At 40.1% G+C, this 25,154-nt stretch overlaps 1 protein-coding gene across 1 annotated transcript in view; it reads right to left on the bottom strand.

Annotated features, from left to right (window-relative positions):
* The window catches only part of apaf1 (apoptotic peptidase activating factor 1), a 50,345-nt gene that overhangs the window by 6,798 nt on the left and 18,393 nt on the right, over window positions 1–25,154 (bottom strand). The window contains exons 22-26 of the mRNA XM_031758574.2: window positions 24,084–24,209; window positions 22,533–22,664; window positions 22,320–22,445; window positions 19,795–19,920; window positions 17,985–18,131 (exon numbers count right to left, since the gene is read on the bottom strand). Coding sequence (XP_031614434.1) covers window positions 17,985–18,131; window positions 19,795–19,920; window positions 22,320–22,445; window positions 22,533–22,664; window positions 24,084–24,209 — 657 coding nt within the window. The remainder of the gene's footprint in view (window positions 1–17,984; window positions 18,132–19,794; window positions 19,921–22,319; window positions 22,446–22,532; window positions 22,665–24,083; window positions 24,210–25,154) is intronic.

Here is a 25,154-nt window from a genome sequence, read left to right as displayed (position 1 = left end):
ACTTTGCCATGCATACTGGAGGAGCAGCAGGTTCAATTGTCAATGTTTATTTGTATTCAATTCAATTTTATTTCATTTATATTTATATAGCATAAAATCACATATTATCCTTTAATGTTGGAGAGAAAATCCCAACAATCAGACGATCCCCCATAAACTCTTGGTGACAATGGGAAGAAAATAAAAAAACCCTCCCTTTTAACTCTCACTAAAATAAAAGCTTTATCAAAAAGGAAAGTTTTAAGCCTAGTTTTAATTTAGAGAAGGTGTCTGTCTGCTAAATCCAAACTAGGACCCTGATAGCTGAAAGCTCTGTCTCCCATTCTATTTCGAAAAACTCTAGAAACCACAAGAAAGCCTGCAGGCTAAGAACAAAGTTCTCTATTGGGAGATCAGCTTTCCATTAAGTGTATAAAGCCTTGGTATATTCTCTTGCAGGCATGGAGGCACTGTCCGCATAAAAACCACCACCTGTAAATTCGCCGTGGACAAGTCTGTGTGCAGATACACGGACGTCAGCACACGTTCACTGTCTGAGAAAAAAAATGTATCATCACTCAGCCTCACTTTATTTATACTAAGTATTTTTAGTGTAGTGTGCATATTTCAATAATGTATTTATGTCATGGCAAATTGTGCACTCACTGAAAAATGACAGCAGTACCCAGTGCTCAGTAGTCCTGCCAGAAGTCTCTTCCTGTTAAAAGAGGGTTTTTCCTTCCCACTGTTGCCAAGTCCTTGATTTCTCTGTATTATTGTGGGGTCTTTAGCTTACAGTATAAAGCTCTTTGAGTCTTTTTACACTATAAGGTACAGTATTGTTGTGATTTGGCGCTATAAAACAAAACTAAACTGAAAACTGAATTTAAGCATTTGACTATGATTGTTGCACTGGCTAACATTATCAACTAGCTCACCAGGAATCTAACACCACATTTACAATGAAGACAAGATTATAACACAACAATGCTACTAAACAAAGACGATCTACCTTCCTACTAATGACCACAAAGCGTTCCGTACGTAGCCTTGATTGCAGCTGATGATTAGAAATGCGCACCGTTCCACGCTCAACTTTTTGACCATGTGAACACAAATACACACTGACAATAGCAAGTCAGAAGTACAAATGTGTTGCAGAAACGGCAGCAGTGACATGGAGGTGCTGTGATAAGATCCTGGGTTTGTCATGTCACTTTTTACTGGGCTGAGGTGCAAATAAAGCGTCACCTGACACTAGGGCTGCCACAAACGATTATTTTGATAGTCGACTAGTCACCTATTATTTTTGCGATTAGTCGACTAATCAGATCATGCATCGATTGGACGTAAAACTTACAGCTTGAAAATATGTTAAACGTTTATTTTGTGACCCAGAAAGAATAATAAGAGTAATATTAAAACTAACTAGCTGCCGCCATTGTTGACAACTGCGCTGGGCCGCACTATGAATTCTGGGACACAGCTTCTTCTTCTTCGGGGTTTAACGGCAGCTGGCATCCTTTACATGCACTGCTGCCATCTTCTGTTTCAGTCCGTTATTACACTTTTAAATCCTACTACTTATTCCTGCGTCTTTTGTGATCTTACAAAGCTTCAAACGACGCGTCGACTATTAAATCAGTCGTCGACGATTTTGATAGTCGACGTAATCGTGACTAGTCGACTAATCGTGGCAGCTCTACCTGACACTAGAATATGTGAGAAGAGAGCCATGGTGGTGCAGTACAGTATAATATTGTAAACTCTGCACTTTAAATGAATGACTTCTGGAATAGCTTTTGGAAATCAGGAACCCAGTTGGCATCCTGTGGCTTCTTACACCACTGAAGCAAAAAAATCATGGTAAGGGACTCAGCTGGCACGCCTCATTCCCGTCCCTGAGGGGCTTAGGCAGCCACAGGAGCAGAAACCATCAGTTTCTGGGTAAAACCGGTGAGCTTGTAGTACATTTTTATTGCCAGAGAAGGACAGGGGGAAGGTGTTATGCAATAAATGAATAAATAAAAAACTCAAAAAAGAACATAAAACAAAAAGAACGTTCTTCTGTAACCATCAAGGGAAAGTGAAGCAGCAGTCCAAAAGCTATTATCCCTGATAGCAAATGATAGAAGTTATACCAACAATCGGTGGGAGTACAAATAGCACTGGATGAAAAGCACAAATATTTATGGCATCTCCTTTGACTAAAACGTGATGACAAAACAATGACCACTGATCCCCTTATCAATACAGCCAAAGCATTCTGTAGATTCAGATAGTGTCAAGCTCACATACACAGAGGTCAGAATGACATCTGGGGAAGGCCTGATAGTGTCTGTGTGAATGTGAGTAACCCCAGTTCATCTCAGGCAACAACAGAGGAGAACCAGATTGGCTCAGACAGGCCCTCACCATTAGCTGTGGTGAGGCTAAATAGGTCTGCTTATTCAGGCTACCTGAGGGAAAGTCAGAATTGCTTATGTAATAAAAAAAACAAAACAGTTTTTATATTCATTTGAGGACCAGAGTGATGCTTATGTGTGAACACAGTTGGGTCTTTTAGAAGGGAGGAAGGAGGTAATTCATCTTCCTCTTACATAAATAGAGTCCGGGGGGAATAGGTACAGTTTCTATGCTAAGTAGAAATAAAAAGAAAAGTATCTAGAGCCAGACCACAAGGAGTGGACGCTGGAGAGGAAGAAGATTAAACAAAAAAAAAGGGGGGGACCAACCAGAGGTGATTTTGTAAGGCCACCTCCATTTCATAAAGAGAAAGTGAGGGATTTAGCGTGTGAGCAGGTCATGAGTCTAGCAGAGAGGGACACAGCGCGACTCTGAGGCTGAATTATTTATCCAAGGTTCCGCTGCTGAAATATTGATGCTCAGACAATCCTCTACACATCTCTCCCTCACACGCTGGCTTTCTTCCTTCACTTTTCTCTCACCAGCATTCCCACCAGCTACTCCTTATTCACCACAGATAAACCAGAACCCCCTCCCCAAAAAAAACATGGAAATGGAAATGAATATGGCTTCTACATAGCAGAAAAACATGAAAAGCAACAAAGACACATCACGTCCTTGATTTTTTCCCCCTCTTTTCATCCTCAGTGTCTTATTGTTCTTTGTCACGTATTGCCCTATTCTATGATTTAAAAATGTAGCAAAGATAAATGAAAAAAAATATATGTAGAGCAAGAGACTCCATAACAGGGAAAGAACAAGAAACATCAAAAGAAATGGTGAGAGACAAAAAATGTACTTGATGGATAAAAGAGCAGCTGGGGATTAAGAAAAGAAGACAAATATATAATTTACACTTAGATTATGTGTGAAACTGGCAAAGAAACACCGAGAGAAAAGAGGAGAGCTAACTTCAACAGAAAATCTTGTTTTCACATTATCAGTTTGGCCCAAAGCTAGAAAGCTGTGACGAGTGAGCTTCATTTGATTTAATCATAAAATTGCTGTTACATTTACAACATTTACAAGTAACAGCAATTTTATACATTTATAATAAATCATTTGGTGGGTTTATGAAGAAAGGGCAGGTATGACAATTTAAATCTTGATTTTATTACAAAAAATAATAAAAATCAGATTTTACAGCAACAGAAATAAATGGCCACACTTAATTTAGAAAAAGTAAACAACAATGAAATCATAGCTCCAACCAGCAGGGCTGGAAGGACAGATGGTGGTGATAACTGTGATTCAAACAAGATAAAAAAGACTCAACTAACTTTTGTTGTTTTTCCTTTCTAAGAATTTTCTAGAGCAGTGAAAACAGGTGCAATGTGCAAGCTTTTGATTTTTGCCCAGTTTTAATCTACCTGACATCATTTAAAGCATAACTGTTTTTATTCTTTTATTTAATTATGTGGATATGATCCATGTGTAGCATTTGTTTCATTGTTTAGCAAAATTTGTTTAAATGTTTAGTAATAAAGTAGTAGTAATAAATAAAAAATTAATAAAACAATAATAAGTTATTTTAGAATATTGTACATATATTCGTATTGCTATGCATTTAAATTGTTATAACCTGTTACTCTGATGTGCAGTGTGTCCTAAAAAAATGAAACAACTATATTCACAAAGTATCCCATGCCAGTATGTTCTTGTCAGTCTGATAACCTGTTCTCATTTTAGATAGCTCTATACGGCAGTCTCATCACTTTGACCTTTAGATTAATCGATTGATCTTATATTTATACGGTAATTTCTATATTTTGACAATATCACACTGGTAAGAATCATAGTTTCTAAGCTAAAAGGCTTTCTGTCAATTTATGATAAAAAAATGATCAAATTGACCTTGAAGACCTTGGTGGATAAAAGCCAATTTGAATGGACTGTTAACAGACAGAATCACACACATGCATACAAACACTACTATAAACATAACCTCCTTGGTGGAAGCAACAAAGAACAAAATTAAATGCCAGAAAAAGAATACAAAAACATATCAAGATACAGAATAAATAAAATCAGTAGGAATGCGCCATTTCAAAATGTATTTTTATTCTTGGCATCACAATAACTTTGCATGATTCACAGTTCAAAACAATCCTTCTGTATCCATGCCTTGCCGTAGCCACTCAGAACATCCCTGTCTAACACAAACAGTTCCCTTCTAGTTGACTTTGGCCTGATTGCTTCTCTCTTGCAAAGAGAAGACTTGAACAGCGAGCTGGTGGGGCTTCTGCGCTTACCACCAGAGCTGTGTGCTTGAGACGACCACATAACGTATACCCACTCTCTTTGTTGCAGCCTTATGACCCACATGGGATGAAAATGACCAACTAACTACCTTGCTCTTATTGCCGTTATATAGAGCCAAGAGTAGGAAAAAACTGCAGACTGAAGCTGAGTTTTTGGCTCACAGGGATCACTTGCACATATGCCGACCTCATTATTTGAAACTTTGGCTGTTTCCTATGAGCACCCACCACAGTAACAGTATATATATATATGACATGAAAGCCTACATTAAAGAACAAGCTTGAGTAAGCTCATTTGTGAGCGAGCGTCTTTGCATTTTGAAAAGCACACACCACCTAGCACTACTTTTCCCCTTCATCGGTAATCTAACACATCTTCCCTGCCTCATTTCGTCTTGCTGTTCCTTTTTTTTTTAAGCACAAACAGAGACCCTTCTTTTCCAGCCAGAGAGACAATTAACCCTGGCTTAATGAGCAACGCAGAGGAAACAACCGCCTCCAAGAGGCAGATAAATATTTCACCAGCTTGTGTTCACACCCGAAGCCTGACAACGAGTACAGAAACCAGGCCATCTTCATTCCGATATCAACTCTTTCAAAAGTTCTTCGCTCGTCTTTTATCTCATACAGAAACAAATTCCTAAGCAGACAGTCAAAGGGGTACGTGTCTGCTCTGGATGCATTTTGACCACATGAGGAAGAGCATGTGCATGTTAAAATATGCATTAAAAAAAAAAAATCTCTAGAACAGAAAAGAGAACTGTTGTTCTGTCTAAGAAAAAGATAGCTGCGCTTTCAGGGGGTCTTTTGCATCTTGCGAGCGTGTGCAGGTATTTTTAGACCCAGGTCTGCTTCTACGTTGGAGCAGCACTGCGGGATGCTTATTTCTGAAACAGCGTGAAGCACGAAACCATTGAATGGAAGCAAAGCTGCAAACGCTGCCTGAACCAACATGGTGGCCTATTACACTGACTCTTAGAAGGCTATAAAAATGTGTTATTTCCATCTCTGGACCAATTTTGAAGGAGTGGGAGTGGACTGATCAAAGTGAAAGCCAAGGGGTGCAACAAATTCCAAATATACTAAAGGTGGCTGTCTTTTTGTTGCTACACAAAAAAGAAAGATTCGAAGTACACACAAGTGTTGCATGGAGATAAAATGAACCCCATGAAGAAATTAATTGTTATCATTGTTGTTGCAAATAACATAACCTCAAAGCGTATTAGAGGAACGACAGAAAGAGAAAACCAGAAAGTCACAGCCACACAAACTGCAGCTATAAATAAAGTTGCGATTCACTGTATTAATAGATTATTGACCAAGGGCTTGTGGCAAGTGTGAACGCTCTCCCATGGGCCTATCCCATCCTTTTATAAAACAAAAAACACAGGCAAAGCAGATCTTGATGCTTTTTCTCACAATAAGCATCATTCAGTCCAAATATTTATCGTTCTCTTTCAGGATGTAGTCATGCCATCTTCAGATTTCTGTCTAGGCCTGCTTTCGTTTCAAAAGTTGTAAGTATGACTGGCAGCCTATGTAAGTGCTTTTTCTATTTGAATAAGCACCAAAGTGAGCTCTACATGATTTATTAGTGTAACAGAGTTCTAGTTCTTCTAGTGTCAGAATAAAGGACACAGACAAAACATCACGAACTGCAGTTCATTTCGCAATTAAGGGACTTGTTTGTTGGCCTACATTTGATGAAGGGCTGAAATTAGAATCACAAGAGAGAGGTAATAACCTGTGAGACACTACGACTGGAAATAAACATGGCAGCTCCTCAGTCAACGTTGATCCCTGTGACACAGCAGCGAAAGGTGAACTGTAGAGATTCCAGTTCACTTAGTAAATAACATTTTCAAGACTATTCTATTTACATTTTGGTCTTAAGCAGTAGGTTTTCTGAAGGTCTCCTTGAACATTGGCTGGTTTGTACCAGCCCTCGTTTTCTGATCATTCTCAGAGGAATGTTTTTTTGTTTGTTTGTTCGTTAATCCACTTAACACTAACCTATGAATCATTCAAACATTTAAAATAGCACTTTACTCAAGGGATGAACCAGTGTTGTGCATACACATAACAGACAATTGGCTGCCTGTTGCAGAAACATTTTTTTTGTAGTTGTATCCAGGAAAAATCCCCAAAACAACACAGTTTGACAGGCATGAATTAGTATTTGTGGACCAACAAGGTGATTTCCAAAGAGTTACTAACCTAGGCTGACCAACCGTCCTCTTTTTTTGCACTTGTTGACTTGTAAAAGCCTATATGACATTTTTTATTTCACCATACATTAACCGCACAGAGAAGGCATCGTTTAGATATGTTATAGTTTTCTTTAAGTAAACAGTATTATTAAAGTTCTTCATGACTGGCACAAGTGCCCTCTTTATTTGGAAAATTATGGTCACCCTTTACTAGCCAAAACTTGGCTTAATTGGCACGGTTTGGAGGTTACCATCAAAATATTTTAAGGATAACCGGGCAAGTAGTGGACAGAATAAAACATCTGCAGCAGATGAACAGGATCTGAAAGTTGTGTCTTTAAGAGATAGAAAAATGTATCTGGCTCATCAGTTGATCCATGTGCTGTTCACTAAAGCATTATCAGAAATGTTCTCAGTGGCTGTGAGAAATCATTTTTAAATAATGGAAATCATAAGAAAAAACTAGTGTTTGCCAAATTGTAAAAGAAGTAGACTGAAAAATCAGAGGCAAGAGGTCTGATGGAGTGATGAATCCAAATTTCCAATTTTTGAATAAAACTGTTTGTATGTACGGAGAATTTCAGGACAACAGTGAGAGTCTACATCATTTGTAAAACACAGTAGAGGTGCTTTCATGGTTTGGAGCTGCATTTGTTGGGGATTTTGTCAAACATTATGGAATTTTGAAAACAAAAAAGTGCAGTCAAATTTTGATCCACAATGCAATACCATCTGGAAAGCCTACAGAAAAATGCACACTATTAGTCATGGATTGAAGCAGTGTGAAGCAAACAGATAAAAAGGCAGTCAACATCCAAAAAAGGCTTTGAATGTCCTTCAATAAGCCTGAAGAACTATTCCTGAAGACTACCTGAAGACTTTACACAAAAGCTGCATTTGAGAATCCACTAGATTAAAGAAGAAAGGTGGTCATACCAAATATTAACTTTCAAGCTTATTGGAATTGTACAAACTCTTGGTTCTGGCCATTTTTCTTTGGTAGACACATATTCAATAATTTTTCAATGGTTTAAATTATTTTTCAAGCAATAATATCCTCCCTTTTCTTGTTCAAGCAAGAAAAGGGACTCAGACAAAAACAATGTAAGGGTGATCTTTGTTATTTTTAGTCAGCTTTCAAATGCAGAGGATGAGACAAACTATAAACCCTCTTGTATGTTAAGCACTTTGGCATACCACTGGTTTTTAAATGTGCTATATAAATAAAGTTAGTTTTATACTACAACAACAACAATTCTAAGACACTCTACTGTTACTTAAATATCCACCAGTAGTTGCCCAGTGGTGCAGTTGTTAGTGCTCTCACTTGGACCTCCTGGTCACATGCACAGGGAGAAGTCTGCGTGTTCTCCCTGTGCATGCATGGCTTTCACCCCAGAGTCCAAAGGCATGCATGTTAATAAGTGATTCTAAGTTGGAAGCAGCTGTGGATGGGAGAGTGTGTGGAGGTCTGTTCTGTAATGGACTGGCACTCCCATACTCTATAATGGCTGGGATAGAGGCTCACTAAATCACTTGGTGACACGTGGATTCTAAAATATTAAACATTTTGAAACACACAGCCCCCTTTTTGTTATGTCCAATCAAAAAAAAAAAAAAAAAAAAAATCACATATGCAACAAGTCTTATTTATGCAGAAGAAGAAAAAAAAGGGTTTACACAACACGATCTAGAGACAGAAGAATGAATAGTTGTAATGACTAATGTTTAGCCTTGAGAAAAAGCATTAAGATCGGCTTTGCCGGTGAGGAAAAATGAGACACATTTACTCATGGCTTAGTCAATCTCATTATACAAGAGTCTTGACTGCTCGATACCTCACCCATCCCCCGGGAGAGGTGAATGCATTTACTCTGGACAGTTCTTTTTGCTCAGACCTACGCAACTTGCTGCTACGCAAGTCTTTCTCAATCTCTGACACATTTTTCATCCATCAACTGTCTCTTGAAGGAAGGTCAGCGCAACCTTCACTCCTTCATTTCATCTAGTCTCCCCGCCCTCCTACCTCACTTTGAGTCTTGCTTGGAGTGACGACTGGCTGTAACAATTCACTGGCCGCCAAGGACTTGTTAGGACGCTTAAAAATGTTGGCTTGAGCTGATGAAACAGCAAAGAGATGGATTTTGATATGATGGATGAAAGCTAAAAAGGCACACTGATAACCACAGAGTGTGATTGTATAAAAAAAACAAATGACAACTGAAGGAAGGTGTAAAACAGAGAGATAAGAGAAACAGGACGAACAGGTCTTCTGGGAACCCAAGAAAAATAGGGACTGAAAGCAAGGGGAGTCCAAGAAAGTAAAAAGGTGAAATTGTGTTTCTCTCTTTTTCCTCCATCACACGTTCGCCTGATAAGTGATGTCTGACAACAGAAGTAGCAGGGGAGAACCATCACCTGAAATACTCGTATCCATCTGGGCTTACACCTTTTAGAAGTGTATGTATGTATGTTTGTGTGCGATTTAGTATGTGTGTGGCAATTTTGTGCTGCTATTGTCCTGTTCTAGCAAAGACAATGTTAATTTAAGGTGGAATTTAGTTAGTTAATCAAAGTTAGTTGGTACAATCACCGCCCAATAATGCAAAAAATTCACATTCAATGAGTTTTCAATGCAGTCTTGATGCTGAAGGTTATTTTCCCACATTAGTAGTCTTCTACAGAAGTCTTACTTCCTATCATTTCCTGGTATAAAGAGGATGAACAGTAGAAAAGTAGTTGGTCAGATGACATACCTGTGCAGGAAGAGAGATGGCTGGGAGAGACGACATGGGTTATGTGAAGAGCTACAGTAACTACAGTAACTAAGACATGCAGAGGGTTGATGTGGCAGAAGAGGAAACGAAGGATGGGATGTGACAGAAGCAGATAATCTGATGCGGCGACCCCTAAATGGAGTAGCCGAAATAGGAAGAAGACTTCTCATTTGGGCTTGCTAGATTATCCAACAAGTTTTTTGGATTCTAATTTTAAAACAAGGCTGATCCAACTGATGCAAGATGATCAACCAAACAGGATTCAGATCCCTGCTAACGACGTGGCTCCTAAGCCTGGTTTATGACAGGTCGCTTAGTAACATAGAACAAACCTTAAGCCTGGATTAAACTCTGTTGAGGACATGGACACACAAAGCTGGAGACCCGACAGCCGAGTATTCATTCGGGTTATACTTCTTTGAAGTCCACTGCCCGGGTGCATGCGTAGCTGGTGACTGTAATTTAAACTCTTCGTCCGATAAGCAGACTCATGGATGCACAAAGTATAAAACCTCCTAAAGAGTACCCACAGTTATTGATTAGGGCTCAATACTATAGGACAGGCCTTTTTCTTCTGAATCAGTATTTACAAAGAGACACTTGAGTGCTTTTGTTTTGTTTGTAACATAATGGTGTGAATTATTCTGGGCTGGTGGGGGTGCGTGTGTGTTCTTGCAGTCAGGATGAGCCTTTTCACACCTGCTGCCTCCCTGTTGGACCATGGCACTGTGACGGATTGTCTCATCGCCGTTTGCAGAGTTCGTGTGTTGGTGTGTGTATCAAGGCCAGGTGTGAGACAGGTACAGCATTTCCTGGCAGGACCCAGAACAGAAGGGAGAGATGATGGGAGTCACTGTAGAATGTAACGGCCTCTCTCTGAGGGCTGGACCACGCCACTACATCAAATCCTGACACACACACACACACACACACACACACACACACACACACACACACACACACACACACACACACACACACACACACACACACACACACACACACACACACACACACACACACACACACACACACACACACACACACACACCAAACAAACACTGAAGGCGTTTGTTTTGTAAGAAATACAAGCAATTTAATGTGTTTTTTTTTCTTTTTTTTACGAGAAAAAGAAACACTGGTGACAAGGAGCATGAGAAGTTTAATTAAACACTCTACACCGCCATCTACCCACAACAGGGGACTGGACTAACACATACCCTCACACAATGGCCTGCTGCTTTTAATTACACTCGCATCATTCACCCAAGCATACAGAGAAGCAGGGCGTGATAAAACGCACAGAATGAGAGCAGCACAGACGTGGAAAAACAGCAGCTTGAGAGATGATTAAGGAAGGAGTACTGACAGAGACATGAAAACACAAAAGCACCAGGACAAACAAGAAAACATCATTCTGCACAGGTGGCCAAGGAGACAAATAGAAGGAGACAAACAATAAGAGCTACAAGGCTCGTGTTGTATCATATCAAGCCATCGTCTAAGAGAGATCCACAGGAGACGTCACCCGCTGTCACTGCTCTGGCTCTTATCCGGCCAGTAACATCATCATTCTGCTAGCATCAACACACCGAGTCACACCGTGGAAGGGCTTCTCATGTTTAGAGCTGTGATCAGAGAGGATCTGATAGCTGAAAACTCTCCACTGAATCACATCGCGATAAGGAAAACATTCTCGGGCGTGCTCCGCTTTGCTTACTATGACAGCTGTCTTCCAAAACGCTGTCGCACAAATGAAACGTGGTTCGGTCATAGCAGTGTTATCACACCTTCTGTGTTTAATCCGTTTAAACTGAACTCTGGTTTCTTTTGTTCAGATAGGAACCCAGTAATCGCACTTGGGTGTGGACCAAAACAACCGTACCGAGACCCTGAAGGAGGTGGTTTCATTGCAGATCCAAACAAACTCCAGTGCGGTTCGTTTATGGTGTGAACGTGAGCTGATCTCGATCCAAATCAACTACCAGGTGTACATTGTAAGTTTGAGCTATAAAACGTCCCATACTCACGTATGCTTTGTATTCTGGCATGTGGCAAGGTACTATAGATATGCAAGGGACTGTAGAAGCTAGCTACTACCTGTGAAATGAACCTAAATTCTCCAGTGTTCTTCAGTAGTCCACAACGCACTTTCTTCCTGTACTTACTACATTATAATCTATGAAATAACTGCAGAGTTAACAAAAACAGTGATTAAAGGGTTGATTTTGGTTTATATCAAACCTAATCTAAATTGTTCTTATGCTGCCGCTACTTCCAAATATCCCCCCCAAGACAAATTTGCTGCAGTCTTTAAATTCTGGTCTGCTGTTTCTCTGCATGAACACATTGGTTTAGATCTGTTGTGTAGCATTATGAGTCAGAGGAGTTTCGAGCTCTGTAATGCTATTTATATGTGCTGCTTATTATTCAAATTCGTAAACAAAGGCTGTGATCACATCCTGATTCTGCATCGGATTTTTTTCTAGCCAAGTTAATCAAATTGGTCGACTCCTGACACCAAACATATTAGGAACGTTTTAAACATTTTACTGTTGTTTATTGAGGAATGAATTTGCTATTATGGTGAAGGTATACTTTTACAGTACACTGCATTGTCATTTTCTTTACTCTGTTATCAGGTTTGATGGTTATAAACTCTAATTCTAAATTCTAATTAACAAAAAAACATGTTACTCAGCCCTCATGCTCCTCAGCTAAGCCTTTATTTAGAGCTTTTGTGGTGTTCAAGCCAGACTTCGATATCAGCCTACATCTATGATCCAAACGCACATCTTACACAATCCCACTGATCCCTCATAATGAAATCTTTCCCTTACACCAGCTGAGGATAAATGCAAACCAAATACCCTTATGAGGACGCTCAAATGATCACCAGGCCTTTTTCCAAGACTGACAGAAGAATGATTACCACATAAAAAGACTCCATGAATCATTCTCAAATCTGAGTAAATAGTTGAGTGATAGTAAATAGTATCTTGCTTCATTTATTGCTTCATTTATTCATAACTGTCAGATCCAGACGTCAGAAACATACAGAAATGCTAGGGCAGAGGTTTTAAATATCAGCTTACTTACTAATAAGTTTCCATGTAAAATTGAAGACATTTGTTGCAGAATGGGCGAGCGTGGAGACACGCTGACAATAATCGTTAAAACAGATTATTATTGTGCTTTCTCAGTCTGTGGGCTATATTATCTGTCATGAGAGATACTCACTCTGTCAGGGTAATTACTATGACAGACGGGATGGCTTCTCATAGCTGTCCAGCTGACACACTATGTGATTAATCAATCAAAGCCTTAGGCTGAGGGAGGTTCACCCTTTAAGACAGGCAGAGTAATCCATCACCTCTCCTCAAATCCACTCGCTGATCTATCATGTCAACACGCTTCGCTGAAGAAGACAGAGGGTCTATGAAACAGAGTGATCCGATTCCCAGAATAATTACGACCGTCATCCTGATGTGACGCAAGATGAAGCAGATGAGGTCTGCATTAGTGCTGCGGGTAGAGCAGCCCTGTCTGTATAAGTTTATTAATAAACAAGCAGAAGGGTGTATTAGTAGACATCTAATGGTTTTGATTTTGTCACAGTTTTAAGGGCGACATAAGCCGATTACAGCACATGACTATTAGATTTTCACTGGCAGGTAAGGTTGAGGATGAGATAAAGAAAGAAAAAAGGATTTAAACAGGTTTCTTTTGATTTTTGTTTTGTTTTGTTTTTCAGGTTTTTAATCTGTTGCTAGCAAACCATGATTACAGGAATATTTTTATTTCGGTGAAAATATAGGAAACGGCTTTGTTGCCAGAATTTTGGTGTGAGACCATTATCATGTCTGTGTACCAACTGTGAAGTTCAGGCCGATAATCAGTTGGCTTAGCTAGATGCTTTTACACTTCTGTCTGTGTGTGGATTACACAAATTACACACACACAAAAAAATCTTGGATGATCAAATACATCATGCAAATTTTGCCAACTGTAGGGCAAAAGAAATGTATGCTTCAAGAAATATTTAAGTAGTTAAATATGAGTAAGTAGTTGGATAATAGTAAATAGCTATTTATTTGTAAAATCTATTTAATATTGTTTATATCTATTCATAAATATATAACAAGTGTTCTCTTCCCATCTTAAAAAAATGCCTTTAGCTTAGATAGGGGCGCACATCCACCGTGGCATCTTTTGATAAGTTTATGCACGACTTATTTTAATATGTATTAATATTTCACTAAGAAACTGTATTTATGAAGAGAGTTGGACTATGAAAATCTTTTCCAGTACACTCCAAAGACTCTCAAGAGGTTTAGGTCTGGATGCTGTTGTAGCCCATCCATGTGTGAATATCCTGAACCAGTTAATCTGAGCTGATGAATCCTGGCATTGTCATCGTGGAATATGCTGTGCCATCAGAGAAGAAATTAAATTCACTGATGTAAAAAAGAAATAAATCAGGTCATTCAGTAACCTATACCTGCAGTTTAGTGGAAGGCCTTTACATATTTAACACTCAGGTGGTGACCCATAAAAAAAATCAATTAATTAAAATAACATTTTGCACTTCTGGATCACTTAGAGCCAGCCTGTTATTTTCATATCACTTAATGAAAGACTCGTTCCGATCATGGTTTGATGCACACGTCTGCGACTGATCATGATTTTGATGTTGAAAACTACCCCAAATGATGAAAACTGCTGAAAGGCTACGAGGAAGTGCACCACTTCAGGACTGTTACAGTTGCTTTTGACATACACAAACACAGGGTTGCCACTTTGAGGGGTATTTACCCGCTCTCCACAGCACACAAACAAATGCAAGGAGAAAGAAAGGAACCTTTTTTTTTTTTATTATTATTGTTCAGTTGCTGATCTTTACCATAGCAGATACTGCTCAACTTTATTATTTTGATTAGGGATGCACCGATACCGATACTGGTATCGGGTATCGGGGCCGATACTGTAAAATGCGCGCGTACTCGTACTCGTAAAAGTTAACCGATACCATGAACCGATACTAATGTAGCCCGGATGGGAATTTGGGAGTAGATACTCATAATTCCCATGGACTTGAACGCCACGGTAACATAAGGTGTTCACAGTTATGTGATGTAACTGTACCCTGAATTTAATTTGCCCTGTAATATGTCACAAGGTAAATACAGGTAATTAATTAGAGCAATCAAACTGTTATGTTAATCATAAAGTATTAATGTATGGTATGTAACTCTGAAGGAGTTAAAATATTGTTCAGAGTTCTAATTTTCTGGAGGCCCGTGAAGGTAGCATATAACGGGACCTGTGTATCTGTTGCAATGGAGGAGGAGAAGAGAACGGCATGGAGAGATGCACGAGGTTAGCTGAGCCAAAGTGAGAGACTCCGCTAGTTTTACTGAGGTTAACTAGCACAAAAGAGTGTGTGACTAGAAAGCTAACCGTGTGGGAGCTTCGCAACAGAGTGTGGGTGAAGTGACTTTTTTGTTTCAACGGTAGCACCACCGTGGAAATCTGTGTTTCCAGCTAAGACCGTCGAGGCTAAAGGCTAGCCCGGACTGCTTGGCTGCGCCACGGCGGCAGCCGCTATGGACTGTCGGAGAGCTGGACAGTGACGGGCTAACGTGCTGTAGCAGAGACAGCATCGGGTCCGCAGGGAGTGGATTTAGTGTGGGACTGGTGAACGGCGACCACCGAGCAACGGAACTGTAAGTCAGACTTTGTGCTCTTACTAAGGAGAAGAGGATTTTTCTCCATCGTCCGGCGTGAGCAGCAAACAGGCCTGCAACAAGTGTGAATGTGAGTGTGTGTGGGGCCCATGTGTGAATATTGTATGTTTAGTGGAGTTATATAACCTGTTTTGGAGTGTGTATTAGTGAGTCACTTACCAAAAGGTGATAACATAAGTTGAGTTGTTTAATATAATTTGAAAGGGAATTATTTCATTTATACAGTGTATTTCATTTGGTTAAGGAATTGGAATATCATTTGAGTTTAAAAAAGGGATGTGTTGTACAGTATTTGTCTCTGCCCTTACGTTCAGTAAACGTTTCGTTTGTGTTAAAGAGTTGTCTGGGGTCGTTTCTTTACTACTGGTTAAGTTTAACTTGTGTGTGGTAGAAGTATCGGATTTTGTACTCGGTATCGGCAAGTACTCAGATCTAAGTATCGGTATCGGATCGGTTTGAAAAAATTGGTATCGTTGCATCCCTAATTTTGATTTCTTATGCCATGTTTCCAAAAGCTGCAACAGAATAACTCAACATCCAAAAATGGCCCTTATTATCTAAATGCAGAAAGAAAAATCTAAAGATCATAAATTTTTTTATGTATGATGTCATGCTACCATCGTGGCCTTTTGGAACCGCCTAGTGAGGACTTTTACTCTCAGACTACTCTGCACATGCACTGTATACCTCGAGGACACAAAAATACGTCTGAAAGATAGAGGGGTTTTTTTAATGTTTAGATAAAATGAGTAAATTCGGGGGTTAGTTTTACTTTTGAAATAATTTCCAAGTTTTATAATTTTGTCAACAGCAATCTGTACCAGAGATCATGTCTATATAAATCCTGAACAGCAGCACTCTCTGCCTTCAATAGAAATGACTCTGTCGACCCACACATGCAGGTATAAACAAAAGCGCACTTGTACACAATCGTGCACACGGCACTACCCCACACACAGTATCAGGAGTAATCCGAGATATAAAGCCTCATCGATCAGAAGTGCTCTCCCTGGAGAATTACATCATTGCTGAACAAATGGCCAATCAGAGCTCAGCTGAGACTGTCCGCTCTGTGACCCCTCTGCTGTAAAGTAAAGGCAATAAGAACGAGACCGTAGACCTAGACCATTCCAGTCACGTCACAAGGAGACACTGATATCTTTCTCTAAGGCATTCTGTGTTTTATGTAAACCTGCAGCATTGCAACAGCTGTCTAGTGAATGCAGAGATGGCACATGCTGGCAAGCATCTTTCCATTGATTTTACTGTGATTCTCAATCAGCGTTCATCTACCTACCTACCTAACATTTTTGAAAATAGAGGCATCAAGAAATGTATTCTGCATAAATCCATAAACAGCTTTTTAATAAAGAAATATACTCAAGTTTATTAGTAAGCAGGAAGCAGGACTATACCTATGTATACCTCTGCATAACAAAGGCAATAAAAATACACATTACACAGAGTGTGTGTGATATGATGTCTATTTAGGGTGATAGTAGGTAAATTACTACCTATCATCTGTTATCATTTGTGGGGGTTTTCATCACTCAATAAAAGGATTTGTGACCAGCCAACACTGCTAATTTTGTTTCCTTAGAAAAGTTAATATTTTGCAGTGTCCTGGCAGCATCGAGGTTGCATACCATGAAAATGAAACACTGCCCCCCTCTTATCCCCCAGAAAAATCACATTAAAAAAACACAACCCACAATGTAAAAAAAAATGAAGGTGATTATTCAGCACTCGCCATAAACTGCAATATCTCAAGCTCATGGAGACATTTGTTGCTTATTATCAACCACCTCATTCTCCCTTTATTTCCTGTCATCTTTCCAACTGGCGTTTTAATGAAGACATAAAATGTCCAGTGACTGCATGCCTCTGCCGGCCAGTAGTGCTGAAGTTTAGATCCATGTCTGTGCAGATTTATACGACAAATGTAGTAAAGTAAAGGAAACCACAGAGGAAAAATAACAAGTGGGCATCAAAGACCTGTCATTAATTCACCAAGGAGTAACAGGATCAAAATCTCTCCTGCTCACAAATTATAGCATTAAATAATGTCCCACAAAGCAGTTTGGGAATTACATAAGGTCACTGAGAGACTGACTTTTGACCTTTTCAGTTTAAAATGTCATCAGTTTGCAATTTATCCTTTGAAAGGTTGCCAAATTAATAATGATTCTTGAGGTTTAGGCAAAAGTGAGGTCAAATTGACCTTAGAATCTTGACAATCATATATAATAATTTCTTCTTTAGGTTTGAGTGAATGTTTGTGCCAAATCTGAATACATTTCCACAAGGTGTTTAAGAGATTCTGTCACTTGAATGACACTTATTGGCGTATATCTAACAATGTCAGGTGGACGGACAACTCGGAAAACCTTGTCCATCCAGAGGCAGAAGAAAAAACAAGTAAGACAGTATGGATTTGAACAGCTCAGTCCAACTTAACTGCATTTCACTCCCATGAGAACAGACGCACCCATTGCCAATTGTGAAAACCAAATGGGTTTGAATGTGCAGAATGCATTAGCATACCTTGATGTAACCTCCAGTTGAGACCAGAAGAGAGTTGTCTGGGGAGAAGTGCAGATCTGTTACCCAGCCTCCATGCAGCGAGTCCATGCCATCCTTACTCTCCTGGGAACAAACCTTCAGCAAGGACCCATCCTTGACACTCCAGAGCTGTGGTGAACAGTCACACATTATAAATCATCCAATAAACAAATGTTAGGGCCTATAAACAACTAACACACATTTTACGCTGTCAATTTTAAATACATGCTTCCTTGTTGTTATGTAACAAAACAGATGTAGTGGGTGGTAGAGTAAAATTGTAGATTTCATTCATTAGATTTAGAGGTAAGCTTCTTTACTTTTAAGTCGCTGTCTTTGAGATACACTTTTTCTCAGGCTGACACAGGAGTACTAACATTATTTCAAGTATTCTCTATTCTCTTTGTGGCATCTTTTTCTAATCTTTGATGGCTTTAAACTATGTTGTATAGTTTATACTCTCATTAATTTCACTGCTATACGTACTAAGCCGATCTTTGGCTTCCCCTCAGTATTTTAAGGGCAGCATATGATTGTATATTTATATCTATGCCAGTGTCAGTAAGAACTTTACAAGATGACAGTCTGAGGACTGAAACATCTCTAATAAAATATGCACGTATATCTGGGATTATTTGCACTCTCTAGGCCCCCTGCCATTAAGACTTTATGATGTGCATGAATTCTGTTGAAACTGCAATATTAAGGTTTGATGCTATAAGCTTCTCTTGAGCCTCAAAACATGACAAAGGAAACACAGAAGACTATAAAGATTGCTCTTTATGTGACATTTCTGTGTCTGTGAAGGTTCTCAGTCATCCAGGTCATCGTAGTCAAAGGAGTTTGCAAAGAAAAACATTTCTGTGTACAACCATATAATATATAACATACAGTACATAATGAAATGACGAGTCTACTGCAGCTGTTATGCAACTGTTCACATGTCATGTTCATTTGACAGTGACACATCACACGTACGGCTATATTTAACACTTTGCATGCTTTTTGTGCTGAATGACTCACATTTGTTTCTATAGAAACCGGGGCGAGATTTCACTGTAGTTTACGTAATTGAATCTGATGGATTCGGTCATTTCTGAATAATGGAGCTGCTCTGCTCAGAGGCCACTAGAGGGCATTAACCCTTTACTAACCAGATACGGCTTGCTGGCTGAATAGCAGATCTTCCCCTCTACCTCTCACACAGTATGACTTAATATTTACTTTGGATGTGTGTGTTTCTGTGTACGTTGTGTACAAGTGCTTCATTTTCCAAAGCCTTAGAGATCCAATTTGGCAGCCTGAGTCCTCTCCTTCACCTCCCACTGTCAGACGTCTCCTCCTCTTCCTGCTATCTTCATCCCAACTTCTTACACACTCTTCCAGCTCCCACACCCCCTCCTGAGAAAGAGCCCTAGCTCCCCCCTTTCATCTCACCCCTCCTCTGTGCACCGCAGCAATCACGATGCATTAGTAAGCACTTTATCTAAATGAGTGATGAGATGTAATTACAGAGTGATTTCTGGAATAAATGTCGACTGCTATAATTGCATTTTTTGTATGTTCCACAGCAAATTAGGTGGTTTAATGCGTTGTCATATTGGTACATAGAGCAGGCTACTGTGTTGACACTGCCATATTACTTTGCATCATCCCTCCCCAACAAAACATTGTGTGGCTCTGTGTATAAGGTTGATTTACATCAGCAGTGGATGCCTAACTAGTCTCTTTCTAGAACAGCAGCCAGAATAAAAGGACTTCAAAATAAAAGTTGAGTATTTTGAAAACACACCCGGATCTCTCCGTTGTCATCTCCCGTTGCAAGGTGTTGGCTGTCCCACGAGAATCGGCAGCTTCTCACACACTCCTTATGGCCGATCAATGTGTAGGCACACTGCCAGGACTCACAGTGCCACAACTAAGATCAGAATGAAAGAGAATGAAAAGAAAAACATATTTTTTTTTTTTAACTTAACATTCACACTTTCACACACAAGTTTGCGACCAAAAATCATTTAGTCAAGATTCATCAGTTAAAAAGGAGAGTAAAGGCCTTTACACATCAGACGCGTAAAATCCGTGCAAATGTTTCGTGCTTTAAAAATATTTCTTAGACTCAGCTAGTCTTAATGCAGCCGTTTAAACCGATATGGAAGTAAAATAATACTATTTTACCTCATACACAAGGTTAGACATTGAAACCTCATACACACAGTTAGAACAATCATTTCCGAGCCGACTGACCCAGTCTATCTCCAAACTGCCACACTGACATCCTGAAATATGTACGAAAGCGGTCGAGATACAGATTCAGATCCTGGATCAAACCATGAAATTCTCCCTGCTGCTGGCTTCTCCAGACAACTGGATGAAACCAGAATCTCCGTTTCTTCCTTTTCTTGTGTAGAAACATCAGGACCAACATTGCTTGATATTGACTTCATTTTCATCTTGTGCCATAATCGGAACCCCATTTTAACCCTATGCTGCAACCTTCTACATAACCTGACGTGCACCTCCCGAGAAATTTAAGTACATGTTGGGTCGATGCATACCGCAACAATTTGAATCGCGTGGAAAGATGCAGTGTAGAGATAAAAGGAGTGTTCAGTTGCAACACAAGTTAGGACGGAGATTTCCCGCAGAAGTCTAAATCACAGTTTAAGGGTGTTTTATAGGTGATTAATAAGAGAAAGTGTGTTACATTTGCAAAATTTTTGATGTTCAATATAAATCTCTCTGTTCAGAAATGTTTGCCTAGCAATAATCTCTCAGAACAGAATCTGTTGTAAATACTGAAGATTGAACACAGTAATAATGACACAGAAGTTTAATTTCTGTTGCTCAGAAAAATCATCACCCACTGATAGATCTTATGACGACAGTCATGCCAAATGCAGAGCTAATGTTGTTACAATAACATTATCTGTTCATCAGTAATCTTTCCCTCATTGCTACCGTCGCTCATATTTTACTCCCTCCTCCACGTCTCTTTTCTTTTACACTCCTTCCTTCCTCACTCCACATCCTGCGTTGCACTGAAAATAACACGCCTCATAATTAGACACTTCATTTGGCAGTCGACTAGCTACGTCTGCACACAAAGTTCAATTCATCTGAAGGTCAGGGGAAAAGAAAAGAAAGGAGAAAAAAGGGGGATGGAGAGAGAAAGAGGTGGAGGGAAAGGAACAGACAGAACAGAGCACTTTCCTTTTTTGTGGTGCTCCACAAAGCAAGTCATGGCTGAGCCTTTTGGTTTGACCTCCAGATAGATGGAAGCCAGGGACTTTAGTGTTTGTGTGTGTTTTTAGCTCCTGCTCGGTCTGGAGAGCAAGCACTATGCGACTGGCTTCTAACCAGCCCCACAACACACACACACCTCAATTATGATCTTTGCCAGATCCATAAAACACACATTCTCTCTCACTGCTGTTTACTGACAGAAGCCAGGTTGGCTGACGACCCAGTGCCTGTTCTCTACAGTAAGTGTCAACCCAATCCAAATTCCCGTGTGAAACTCGGTGGCAGTGACTCTTGATCACCGGCTTCAACAAACGCCAGACGGAGTGGCTTTGAATAGTTGCTAATGGTGCACACTCAGGAACACCAGTTGTCTGTGAGTGAATAACTGATGGTATGAATCTAACACTGAACCCACAGCTGTATTCAGAATCCAAGGAAAGGAAAAGGAATGACACTACAAAGACGGTGATGTGAAAGAGCATGACGTCTCAGTATTGTTCAGCTTGTATTACGCGGTGCAGTTCGCTGCTCTGTGAATGATGAGTAGGGAAGCGATGATTTAAGAGCTGCTTGCAGAAAACCTCCAGTCCACAGAGTCAGTCAAAGTCAGGCCAAAGTCAGGCGCAGTGGTGTCGGCAAACGCAACCTGGCAAACGCAATATCCTGACAGGGATGTTAGTTGATTGTGGGCCTGCCAGTCTGCCAGGGTAGTTTGCCAGCTAGACTGGACATGGATGCAGAAAGACAGACTGATCTGATGATCTGATGCTAACTCTCCAAGGCCATTGGGGCATTCTGCTGCACACCAACCTCTAAGGTCTTTTACCAAACTGCTGGAAAAAAAAGTTTCTCAAGATATCACCTCTAGCAGTGCATCCATGTGTTTGTGCTGTAAGAAGGAGCCTTGAGAGAAGATGAGTAATATGTCATGTTGTTACTGGAAACACAAACAGATATGTCTCATCTCCTCTCTGTGTGTGTGTGTGTGTGTGTGTGTGTGTGTGTGTGTGTGTGTGTGTGTGTGTGTGTGTGTGTGTGTGTGTGAGAGTGAGAGTGAGAGAGAGAGCACTGAACCTTAGCAGTCTTGTCAGTAGAGGTGGTGGCAAAGAAGCATCCGTCTGGCGAGACATGACAGGACAGAATGGTTCCGTGATGAGCCTCGATGTCCTGCAGTTTCTGTCCGCTCTCGGTGTCCCACACCTAAGAGTGTGCAAAGAAGAAAAAATTACCATTTGATCTCACACGGCTGTTAAATGTAATATAAATGTGCAAGAGCACGGGTTTTACCTTCACAGTACCATCGAAGGACCAGGACAGCAGTCTTGAGTCGTTTGGTGAGTTGGAGAGTAGAGAGAAGCATCTGACTTGCTCCTTATGACCGTGCAGTACTTTACACTTGCCTGACTGCCACTCCCACACCTACGGGGGACAACAGAAAAAAAGTCTTTCAGCCACTTCTGTTTGTGGCAGAGATATCAAAAATCAGTTTTCACCCCTTGTTGCCATTTTTGCCTTTCCTATGTATTAAATGAGTAATTTAATCGGTGATGCGTTTCTTAAATATCTATACATGAAGGAAGAATCAAATTGGTCAAACTCAAGAGAATTAACTGAATTTAAAAAAATACATTTCTAACTAACACAACATAGGAAAGTATTTTCAAGCAGTCTTTTCCTCTGTCTAGCACCCCATAAAATTAAGTGGATAAATCCATCTTTACAACATAATATCATAGTATTTAATTTATTTCCTTTCCTGTTCTTCTTAAATGTGCTCACTAAATGCTGATGAATCTGTTAAGTTAGAAATCTGGACCTGTGCATGAGTCTACAGAGTGTTTGTTTTATGTGAGCAGAGTGTTACAGGAAATGAGCTGAAACAGGAGTCCAACTGAGCTCAAAGACGGAGGGCAGGGCAGAGAGAAGCATCCAGATAATCCTATCAGTCATGGCCTTGTGTGCAAGGTGCTGCCTTTCCACCCCCCGCAAAGAATCTGTCATTGGTGTGAAGGTTAAAACTTTTCATTAACTAACATCAGCGTCATTAAATCGGCATACATTTAAATATAGATATCCATCTTCTTGTGAGCACATATCAAACTGCATAAATCTCAGTTTCCTTTTGAATAAGTGGGGATTGTTTGAGAGTGCTGAGAACAGTGCAGAGAGGAGCTGTATGAATATGGAATTAGATGCTGTGCTGTCGGTGAGGGAAGGAAGTGCTGCAGTGGACAGGTCTGTCGGCAAAGGGAATAGATGAAGAAGAGGGAGATGAGAGGAAAGGGGAAATGAGCAACAGAGCATGAACGTTGGGAGTTGACAGAGCATAACAGCCTGAAAAATACTCACACACTGCACAACAATAACACATAACAGATAGCTGCACGCGGTCAACACATGAGCAAGATGGAGATAAAGAGCTACCGAGAGCGGCACAGCCGGAGGCAAAGAAAGAGAAAAGGAAGGAGAGGACACAAAAAAAGAGGGATGAAGAATGGAGAAGTGCAGAGGCCAACAGAGAAGTTGGTAGAGTGTAACAGGTAGGGGAAAGTGAAAACACCACAGGGACCTGAAATATTGTGAGGTTAAAAGATTGAGCATGGAAGGCATTTTTACTCAAGGTGAGGAATGGGAATGGGGAAAGAGTAATCGATAGCAGAGAAGAAAAATGGGAAGCAGGCTGGCAGGGGAGGTGAAAGAAACGTGCCATTGATTAGCAGGAAAAGAAGGTGAGGCAACATACGGATGAATAGGAGTAGGAGAAACAGAAATATAAAGCAGACAGACACACAGGACAAAAGACAAAAACAGAGCAACCTAGAAAGAGGAGGAACCTACTCTTATGGTGGCGTCCTCAGAGGAAGTGATGAGTGTTTGGCCGTTCTGACTGAACTGACAGTGCAGCACAGTCTTAGTGTGCCCCTGCAGAGTGGCCAGAAGCTTCCCAGAGGGCACCTCCAGCACCTGGAAGGAAGAAATAAACATTAGCATCATAAATAATCAAGTAAACAGTAAGATCTAATGGTTAATGGCTTGCCCCAAAACAGGTCTAAATGTCTAAAGATACACTTATGCAGCAAAAGTGTCTCTGAAGGTTTTCTTTAAAAAAATCCTGATAGAAAGTCACACTTTAAGGGAGACCTTAAAAAGGAGAGATGTAAAGCACCACTGCTGGCTTAACAGTGATAAGCACATCAAAAAGAAAGTGGAGTTTGAGAAAGAGTTGAGCAAAGTCTGGTCAAGACCATGAAGGGCAGCTGGAGGTCTGACAGCCCCGTCGATACGAGTGTGTGTGGGGGGGTAAGAACAAAAACAGCTTTGATGCACAAAAGTTCCAACTCAAAGAGAAAAAAAATGTCACAGTGTGCTGTCACTTGTGAGTTCTGAATAAAACTTTGAGACTCTTCACAGAATAGCCAGAGCTGGATTTGAGAGAGAGATAAGATTTTGTGAGTGCCCTGTAAAAGTCAACTGGCTTCCAGAGATCCATAATGGGTTTACAGGTAAGTAAACAAATATGAGAAAGGTGTTAGCTAATAACTGCATCTGTCATGAAATACAAATGCCAGTCCTTAAGACTTGGAATATTTTCCTCTAACACCTCTGTGTGGGTGACATTTCTGGGATTCAGTGAAGTGTTCAGGCAATCGTTGGACAGAATCTTTCAGACATTATAAAAAATTGAAATCCATTTACTTTTTTTGGCATTGTCTTAGATACTTTGATGATGAAAATCTTGTAAAAACAATGACACACATTCATATCAGTCTGCTTTCTGTTTAATCGTTAGATGTATTAATCAGCTGTGATTGAAATGTACAAAATATACAATATTGTGCAAAAGTCTCAAGCCACCTCCAACTTTTATGTATTTTTCTTCCAAGCACCCAGGTGTGTGATTTGTTACTG

The sequence above is a fragment of the Oreochromis aureus genome, linkage group 17, assembly GCF_013358895.1.
Source record: "Oreochromis aureus strain Israel breed Guangdong linkage group 17, ZZ_aureus, whole genome shotgun sequence".
NCBI lineage: Eukaryota > Metazoa > Chordata > Actinopteri > Cichliformes > Cichlidae > Oreochromis > Oreochromis aureus.
Note: the sequence above shows the minus strand (reverse complement) of the source record. Positions and strands in the feature narration are given on the sequence as shown.